This window comes from Equus caballus, chromosome 10 (assembly GCF_041296265.1).
Source record: "Equus caballus isolate H_3958 breed thoroughbred chromosome 10, TB-T2T, whole genome shotgun sequence".
Lineage (NCBI taxonomy): Eukaryota > Metazoa > Chordata > Mammalia > Perissodactyla > Equidae > Equus > Equus caballus.
Genome location: NC_091693.1, coordinates 27,138,281 through 27,148,323, shown reverse-complemented (window position 1 = coordinate 27,148,323; position 10,043 = coordinate 27,138,281). Strand labels below are relative to the sequence as shown.

At 47.2% G+C, this 10,043-nt stretch overlaps 1 protein-coding gene across 1 annotated transcript; it reads right to left on the bottom strand.

Annotated features, from left to right (window-relative positions):
• Nucleotides 1-571: 571 nt before the first annotated feature.
• Nucleotides 572-9,048, bottom strand: LOC100051465 (zinc finger protein 530). Its single transcript, XM_023650598.2, has 3 exons — nucleotides 8,875-9,048; nucleotides 5,533-5,659; nucleotides 572-3,811 (listed from the first exon to the last, which is right to left on the bottom strand). The coding sequence occupies exons 1-3, from the start codon at nucleotides 8,905-8,907 to the stop codon at nucleotides 2,430-2,432; spliced, it is 1,542 nt and encodes a 513-aa protein (XP_023506366.1). The 5' UTR covers nucleotides 8,908-9,048; the 3' UTR covers nucleotides 572-2,429.
• Nucleotides 9,049-10,043: the final 995 nt, after the last annotated feature.

Below are 10,043 nucleotides of genomic sequence, written 5' to 3'. Positions count from 1 at the left end.
TTACATTGTGCATACTGCAAAAAAAAAAAAAAAAAAAAAAAAAAACCTGAGGAAAAACTGATACTCTTCCAGTATTCAAAAACAATTATTCCATGCAGCAGTCACTCACATCCATTAAGAATGAGTAAAATTCCAACATGTTTTTGTTGTCTCATTGTCTTATTCGTTACTAAAAGCCACACAGCCAAAATTCATAAGATAGAAAATAGGCCAAAGATAAAAACAGACATTTTAGCAAAGAAAATATTCAGGTAGCAAGCACACAAAATAATGATCAACACCATAAATCTTTACAGAAATGCAATTAAAACCAGTGAGACACCACTACCCACTTATTTTAAAACAGGAAAATTAAAAATTGACCTTTACCAAGTATTGACAAGGGTGTGAAGGAACTGGAACTCTCACACAAAGCCAGTGGGAATGTGGAAAAATATAACCATTTTAGGTCACAGGTGGGTAATTCTGTAAAAAGTTAAATATTCACCTGCTCCAAGACTCACGCATTGTACCCTGAGTTATTAAACAGGAAAATGAAACATATACCCGTATAAAGAAGAGTAAACAAATGTTCATATCACCTTTTATTTGCAATAGCTAAATATTGGAAATAACCCATATATTCATAAACAGATGAATGGATAAACACAGTCAATTATACATGGAAGAGAAAGCTACTTAGAAACAAGAATGAAATGTACATATAAGCACCATTAATCAATCTCAAAGTAATTATGCAGCATCAATTAAACCAGAAAAAAGAGTAAACACTTTACAATCAATCATAAAATTCCAGAAAATGTAATCTATTGTAAAGGGATGTAAATCAATGGTTGCCTGGAGACCCAGGGAGAGCAGGGAGAATATAAAAGGGCATGAGGAAAATACGCAGTGACAGATATGCTCCCTATCAAGATGATGATGCTTCCATGAGTTTATACACGTCAAAACTTATCAAATTGTACACTTTAAGAAAACTGCAAATAATGAAGGCCATTTCCACTTGAGTCAAGAGGATCCCTGGACGATGGGATCTCCCTTCTCCCCATCCTCCTTTTGTTGCCTGTAGAACAATTGCCTTGAGGTGAACAGCTCAGAGAGGCTACAGGAATCCACAAAGCCACTACATTTTGTCTGCCAATGACTTCAGATACACAAGATAAACATACCTGGAAGTTCTGAGATTTCTATACACACTCATCCCACGGTCACTGTCACTTAAACAATCATGGATGCATCTTTATTTATTTATTCATTTTTGTGGATGCATGTTTAGAAGAGGCACATTCCATGTAGTTTGCGGCAGTCTCCTCCACTCTCAATTAATCCAGTGTTTCTGTACCAATTACAGTCTCCCCGGCCCCTGTAGACTTACAACTAGTGACACTAGCCTATTAAATTCTGGATATGAGGGCATATGGCTTTTCTGTAGGACTGGGGTTAAGATTCCCCTCAGCCTTCCTGGGCATTATGTACTATCCCCTGCGAGTAAGAAAAAAAATTCATGGTGACTCTATAAACACTGGGGGGTGTCACAAATGCCCGTTCCTCAGTGTGACTTCTGAACTCACAGATCTCTGGCCTCCAGGTAAAAAATTAGGACTACAAAGCAGTCTCTTCCACAAGGCCTTGTCAGCAATGCAAACCAGGCTAAAACTAGAGTGCCATATTCAACCATCATACTGTCCTGAGACACCCAAAATTTGGATCCTTACAAAAGTTTTTTACCCTTCAAGTTGTCAGTCCTATGGTGCTTTCAAACTACCCCACACAATGAACAGAATTTTCAAGCTTGAAGGAGCTTAAAAAAAAAGGTGTCTATTACTGCACAAATCAGATCAATGTGCAACCAGCATTTTCTGGTTTGGTGAATCGGAAGCCAGAAAACTTCATTGCAAGCACTACCTGAGATCAAATGTGTCCCTAAAAAACCTAGTCTTTCTCTGCAAGCCATCAGCAGAACTCAGATAGCATTCTCTGCGACAACACAGGGTCAGGTCCATGCCCTAACTTGTCACAGAATAGGGAATGAAGACCCCAGAAGAGCCAGGATACTCATGATTTCACAAGTCAGCTTCACTGAGCACACTGGGGTGGTGACTGATGCACACAATGTGGACATGCCAGGTGGTGGCAGGTGAAACGGCTTCTGCCACAGAACATGGTAATAACATAAATCTGATTAAAAAACCCTGTGGAGGGTACGTGTGCTTTCCACATAACTGAACTTACGGGAAATCTCTGGTCTGTGAATGTACAAATGTATGAGATTCAATTCTGGAGTATGGCACCTCTCAGAGCCTTTCCTCCAACACTGGTATACTAAGCAAGGAAGGAGCACATTCTCTGCATAGCTAAGGCTTTTTTCCAGAGTGAACTCATTGGTGTTGGCTGAGGTGAAATTTGCACCTTAAAGATTTCTCCTATCACTACATGTGAGCTCTTCTGTGTCGGAGGAGGCCAGAGCTCTGGCTAAATGATTTACCACATTCATTGCACTCATAAGGTCTTGCTCCAGTGTGAACTGTCCGGTGCCGAATGAGGTGGGTTTTGCGGCTAAAGGATTTCCCACATTCACTGCACTCATGCGGCCTTTCTCCAGTGTGAACTCTTTGGTGTTGAATGAGGACAGATTTCTGGCTAAAGGATTTTCCACATTCACTGCACTCATAAGGCCTTTCTCCAGTGTGAACTCTCTGGTGTTGAATGAGGACAGATTTCTCACTAAAAGATTTCCCACACTCAATGCACTCATAAGGCCTTATTCCGGTGTGAACTCTCCAGTGTCGAACGAGGTGAGTTTTACAGCTAAACGATTTCCCACATTCACTGCATTCATAAGGCCTTGTTCTACTGTGAGCTCTCTTGTGTCGGAGGAGGCCAGAACTTTGGCTAAATGATTTTCCACATTCACTGCATTTATAAGGTCTTTCATTAGTGTGAACTCTCTGGTGTTTAATGAGGATGGACTTCTGGATAAAGGATTTCCCACATTCACTGCACTCATAAGGCCTTTCTCCAGTGTGAACTCTTTGGTGTTGAATGAGGTCAGATTTCTGGCTAAAAGATCTCCCACACTGAATGCACTCATAAGGCTTTGCTCCAGTGTGAACTCTCCAATGTCGAATGAGGTGGGTTTTGCGGCTAAACAATTTCCCACATTCACCACACTCATAAGGCTGTTCTCTAACATGAATTTGCTGGTGCTGAACAAGTCTGTATTCGCAACTGAAAGCTTTCTCACACTTGTTACACTTATCAAGACCTGCTCCAGTGCAGACTCTATGCTGATGAAGTGTGTCTGTGTTACTGAAAACTTCTCTGCATTCAATCCACTTGTCATGACTTTTTCCACTGTTTAAGGTCTCCCCACATTTGATGCTGCTGTGAGACATCTCACCATTGGGAGTGGCCTGGTGCAGAAGGCCTGCGGTAGACAGGAACTCCTTTCTGCCCTCCTCAGAGGTGAAGGGCTTCCCTGACACATGGAATCTGCAGTTCATCACAAACAAGGCCTGATCCACGTCCATTTCAAACATTTTCTCTCCACTGTCATGCTTTTGATACTGCTGAAGGCTTGCACTGAACCAGAAACCTCTGGATGCCCCATCCAAGTATGGTTTATGCCCAGGATATGTTGCTTGAAGCTCAGTCAGATGCAAAATGTCTTTCAAGACTGGAACACACTTTTCACAGGGCTGAGTCACCTGAGCTAATGAACCTGCCTTAGAATTCTTGACCTGTGACACTCCTTCTACAGAAATGCTCTGCTCAGAAAGTACCTCCTTAGTCTCTGCTCCACACCAAGAATCTGAAAGCAGAGAAACAATCATAAAGCACATGCTAACTTAGGTGAGAAAGGGAAGTCCCATTAAAAATGTGTCATACATATACATTCAAACCAAAGAATAAATTCACAGGAACGTTCTTAGCATGAAGGAGCAATCTGAAAGCAGGGCTGCTTTGCAGTACTGGGCATCTAAAGATCAGAGAATGATGAAGACATTACAGAATAAAGGGCATAATGATGGGGTGCCATACAGGGAGGAGAGGTAGGATCACTGACTCACTCCTCTGCCAACAGCCTTTAGCAGGGCCTTGTCATGGGGACATGTCCATGCCATGCAGAAGGATGGTTGTGTTCAGGCCCAGAAGAATACAATTGGAACTGAGTATCTGGTTTTCAAGGACTATTTAAGGATATGTGCACACCTCTCAACACATTATGTGTGGGTTACTGTGGGAGAACTGCAGACTGAGGAGAGAGGAACAAGTGATGCATGGAGGTCAAAGTGCATAGGGATGGCAGGGACCAGAAGTCACAGATAAAATGACAAATTAGAAGCGTCAAGTATGCAGAAGGAAGTGTAGAAATTATTTGTATCCAGTGGCATTTATACTACAACATTGGTGCACACAGGGCAGGTTCCTGGTATGACCTGAACACAGCCATGATGTCATGTCCTCCCCAAGCTGCCACTCACCAGGGCCAGGGCTCCTTGGAGACCATCATGCCATGTGCACCCTGTGAGACAATCAGAGTTCTCCCCGCACTCCCAGTTGTGTAACTACATGGGACCTGAATGAAACAAGTCTTTAGGGAAAGACAGTTCACGTGAGCAGTCAGCACTGGCCCAGACCAACTCAAGAAACAATGGACCACAGGAAAAATAAAATATTACAACAAAAATCTCAAATGTGGGTCTTTCAAGAAAAGCTTATGAACTACACCAGTAGCGACCAGGACAATGCCTGCAATTGCTGATACAGGCTGTCAAAGGGAAATCTTAAGGGTTCTCATCACAAGAAAAAAGAAGTTTGGGGCTGGCCCCGTGGCCGAGTGGTTAAGTTCGCGCGCTCCGCTGCAGGCGGCCCAGTGTTTCGTTGGTTCGAATCCTGGGCGCGGACATGACACTGCTCATCAAACCTCGCTGAGGCAGCGTCCCACATACCACAACTAGAAGGACCCACAACGAAGAATATACAACTATGTACTGGGGGGGCTTTGGGGAGAAAAAGGAAAAAATAAAAAAATCTTTAAAAAAAAAAAAAAAGTTTGTAACTCTGTATGATGAGGAATGTTAACTTGACATACTGTGCTAAGTATTTTGCAATATATACACATACTGAACCACTACATTGTACACCTGAAACTAATATGATATATAACAATTATATGTAAATGAAAAACAAAAGAAAGTGAAAGGGGTTAGAACCTGGGCCGCAGGTGCCATGAATCTGGACAGTCTTACAGCCAGGGAGAGGGCAAGCAAGGGGAGATCCATTATGCTGACTGCAAGACTTCTGACTCCCAGATCCTACCCAGCACACCTTGGGGTAGCAGGTGTTAGGGGTACATGGGGAATGTGTTGCTCAGGGTAGTGCACACAGCTTAGCACTGGCCCCCACAGTACATATGCTAAGATAGTAAGGAAGCTGACAGGGTCCATGGTCTGGCTGTGGAAAGGCCAGAACTGCCTCCAGGACAGGCGAAAAGACAGACCAGCTATGGGAGGAATATGAAGTCCTTACCGAGGGATGTTGTAAGTACAAAGTTCTCCAGCATCACATCGTGGTACAGAAACCTCTGTGCCTCATCAAGGAGCCTCCATTCCTCCTGGGAGAAGTAAATGGCCACATCTTCAAAGGTCACACAGCCCTGTCATAATGAAGACAGTTCATTCCAAGATCAGCTTCTCTCCTAGTGGAAGTACACCCACCCACTACTCTATTATCCCTTGCTCACCCTTCCCCCTATTTCCCCATTTCAGAGGAGATAACAGGCCCTGATGTCACTGATGTACACTCTCTCCTCATGGTCCCTTTGATCCCTACGTCCACCCGCAGCGACAGGCAGGTGGGCAGATAGACAACACCTAAGCTCTGGGCCTGGCATGCAGGGAAGCACCCCCTCTTGTCAGGCAATTCTCCTAGGATCCCCTAGACCATGCCTCCCAGACACAACCAAGGGTATGGGCTCACATCTAACCTTTATGTCTTCAATGATGGGCCTTGGGCTATCAGTTCACATTTCCTCTCCACATGGACATCACTCTTTCTACTGTGTCTCTCTCTCACAGTCACCACTTTTCCCCTGCCCTGCACCATAGGCATCTCCTTCTCCTTCCTACATATTATTCAACAGAAGGCATAAAGAGAGTGCTTGGCAAATTCAAACAGGATGCAATACTATTCCTGACCTCCAGTGGTCCCCACTGCCATTGGTAGCCCAGAATCTTGTTGTAAGAGTCTCCCCTTATTAAATAAATAAGTCACAGAGATGTAATAGATAGCACAGCAAAGAAGGTAATCATCGTGGTAATGTTGTTTGGTGACAGATGACAACTAGATTTAGTAATGTATGAAAATATCAAATCACTATGTTGTACACCAGAAGCTAAGATAATATTGCATGTCAATTATGTTTCAATACACACATGTCTCTCTGCACAACTCTATTCCTTACTTCAACCTCAGCCACTAGAAACCACCTGTGGATATCATATACCCATGGCCCTCCTCCACTTGTGCTGCACTTGATGTGCTCTCACCAGTCACAGCCTTCCTCTTTCCTCCTAACCTTCATTCAAAACCCAGACCCAGAGGCTTTCACCTCAGGTCCAGTGATTCTCCCAGATGACCACCTGTGCACCTAGATGAATCCAGCCACCTGACTGAAACTTCCCAGACACACCAAGATCACAACAAATCCCAGAGAGCCCATAGAGCAGTGAATAAGCAGAAGCCCTGGCCTGTAATCTGGCCTCAGTTACTCCTGTGCCTTTGCTTCCATCCCACCTGCACTCATCCCTCAGAAGCCCAGGCCACCTGCCAGATCATCCTCTCTCCAACACCATTCCCATGGCCACTTCTCTCCTTCACCTGTTTTTGTGATGACTATGACCTGCCACCTAGGTGCTGAAGCATGAGACCCAGTCCTCATACTCCACCCTCCTCTTCCAAAGCTATTATTAACATCATCATGACCAGAATTACCCTCTACTGAATGTGGCCCAGGGTTACAGACAACGTATGTGTCCTCCTAAAATTCGTATGTTGAAACCATAATCCCCAAAGTGATGATAACCGGAGGTGGGGCCTTTGGGAGGAAATCAGGTTTAGATTAGGTCATGAGGGTGGGACCCTTACAAAAGGAAAATAGAGAAATCCCTTGCTCTCTAAGCTCACTTGCACCAAGGAAAGGCTATGTGAGAACCCAGCAAGAAGGAAGTCATCTGTAAGACAGGAAGAGAACTCCTCATCAGGAATAGAATCTGCCAGGTCTTTGATCTTGGACTTTCCAGCTCCAGAAGTGTGAGAAATGTAGGTATTTTGTTTTAGCTGCCCAAGCTAAGACATGCAGCTCCAACCTGCTTCATATACTATGCACCACCTTTCGCAGATGTCTCCATCCTGAAGACCTCCCCACAGTCCCAGAACTATGTGTCCGGCAGCCCACTTAACACTTTACCCGTTCATTCTCTGAAGTATCTCATACACTTAAGGTGGCCAAAACAAAACTCCTCATACCCTGAATGAAAATTAATGCCACTACTGAATTCCACATCCCAGTTGATGGAGCTTCCTTCCCTGCAGCTGCTAAAACCAAACACCTTGCAGTCATTCCTGACTTCTACCTTTTTCTCTCTCACCTTCAAAATCAGAAAATCAGAGCAGACCTACCGAAAAACACTGAGCCAGAATCCAACCGTTTCTACCACCTCCATGGCCAACACACTGGTCCACATCATCGACACTCACCTGGACTACTGTAGTTGCTTCTCCCTGGTCCTCCCACCACTTTCCTCACACCCCCAGTCTGTTCTCCATGCCGCAGTCACAGGGAGCCTGAGGAGAGCTGGGTCAGATCACCTCCCTCCTCTGCTCAAAACCTCTCATCGTTCCCATCCTCCAGAAGAGACACCCAACTTCTCAGGGAGCCATTCCAGGCTTCACTCCTGACCCCTTGCTCTCTGTCCCCAGGGAAAAGAAAGGAGACTTCCGGTTCCCTTAAACCAGTTCAGCCTCACCTCCAAGAGTCTGCACAGACTGGCACCTACACCTGGGGCAACCTTCCTCCACACCTCATTCCATCGGTTGCCAGCAATAGTAGCCACTCCATATAACCCGACGCCTGCTCTGAGGACCCTGGGCTTAGGATTTGTCCAGGCTCCCCAGGATCAAGACCTCCACCCAGGACACCACAATCCCAGAGATCATCAGTAGGATCAGCATCAGTGAGGTTCTGCAACACCCTCCACTCACTCCCTCTGTAGGGTCCAGAAGTGCTTCTGTACTTGTGACAGGCTGGGTGAAGAAGTGCTGAGAGGCAGGTGACCATGGCAGGGCTCCACGGGCTCCCGGCTGCCCAGTCACCTTGCCCGGCTCTGGAGCCAGGACACCTGGGATGACGGCATTCTCTCTGCGTCTCAGGCCTCAGTGCTGACTCTCATCAGCTGTGAGACTCTGGACGAGGACTAAATCCCCCTGTGCCTCCCACGCTCAGTCCCTGTCCAGTCTGTGCTCCGAGCAGCTTCTGGAACACGCCTAAGAGCCTAGCTCAGGCGAAGCCTTTCCAGTCCACCACTCTCCACGGCTCCCAGCCTCCTGAGAACGGCAGCCTGCTACTCCAACAGCGACTTCGCCTCACAGTCAGAGCAAAGGTCTTCCCTCCTGAACACACACGACAGACCCCGGGTCCCCTCGGACCGCGACCCTCGCCCGCAGCCCGGCCCCCGCCCGCAGCCACATGTCCCACGAGCGCCTCCCCGGCCCGGCCCCGGGGCCTGGGCTGCAGGCCCGGGAGCAGCGCCCGCCCGAGGGCTGGAGCTCGGGCTGCGCTGCGGGCGGGGCGGGCCGGAGCCGAGCGCTCACCTGAGCCGGCTCCCTCCGCGCGGCCGGCGCCATCGGCCTCGGGGGCGGAGCGGGGCCGGCAGCGGCGGGAGACGAGGCGCCGGGCGCGGCGCTCCCTGGCCCGGGCCTGGCGCGGGGCCCCGGGCGGCGTCACCGAGCCTCAGACCCGCCTCGGCCCCCGGGACGGCGCCTCCGCCCACGCTCCTTGTCCGTCCCCTCACCCCCCACGCGGCGCTCCGAAGACCGTTACCAGGAGAACGGACTCAAGAAAACCCAAAACTACCGCCAGGAGGAGGGCGCCGGAAGTCCCGCCCAGAGTAGGTGGGCACGTACGGAAATGCTCCTCTCTTGATCTTTCGTTGGCTCAACGCCGAGGGCGCCCGGCGCTGTTTCCTCTGGGTAATGTAGTTCTCACAGCTCCAAAGGCCCAGGTGGTAGGCGCTGCTGGGTGCAACTTCCAGGGGAAGAGGCACTGCGAGAGATACTGGGAAATGGTGTCTCCAGCCCCTTAGGGCGAGGGAAGATCTATGCTTTTTTTTTTAAGGGGCTCTTTTCAGATTTCTGGGGAGTGTTGTCTGCAACTGATCACCTAACTGTTCAGTCTCCTTGAAGCTTAGCATGCTCCCAGGTGCTCCCAATGACTACAAATCCAAAGGGATGTATCATTCAGACACATAATGTGTCTACTCTTAGCTGGAACCTAACATTATGTGCTTTCTCTTCAAGTGCCTGTTGCCTGGAAGGTTAGAGTCAGCTTGATGAGTTTCAGTATGTCATGTCACGAACAAGAGAAAAAGACTCCACACAGGGAGGGGACAGAGAAGATAGAAAAGGGATGTTAGACTGCCCTGAAGCAGGACAAAGCTGGAACTCTGTTTCTGGTTCCCACAGAAAGTGTCTCTCCTGCCTGTAAAGTCAGTGATTGTGTCCAACTGACTCATTCAGGAACACTGGTATATCTATATAATATTTCTTACTTCATAGTCCTAGATACACTCAATTTCTTTTAGGAACCTGACAAGTAGAAGAGCCACTTACCAAATGTCGTTTTGGAAGAGGACAATGTTTATAGTGTTCACAGTAGGAGCACATGTACAAAGGGGACAGAAGATCCCTAAGAGAAAGATTTGGGACACCAAGATCTCATCTCTTTGATGGGAGGTGATTATCATTCCTACTGTTATTGCAGG

Coding starts and splice junctions, on each gene's coding strand:
- LOC100051465 (XM_023650598.2), bottom strand. CDS start 8,907: ATGGCGCCGGCCGCGCGGAGGGAGCCGGCTCAG. Junction 5,660..8,874: donor CGCGGAGGGAGCCGGCTCAG/GTGAGCGCTCGG, acceptor TCATTATGACAG/GGCTGTGTGACCTTTGAAGA. Junction 3,812..5,532: donor TGTACTTACAACATCCCTCG/GTAAGGACTTCA, acceptor CTCTGCTTTCAG/ATTCTTGGTGTGGAGCAGAG.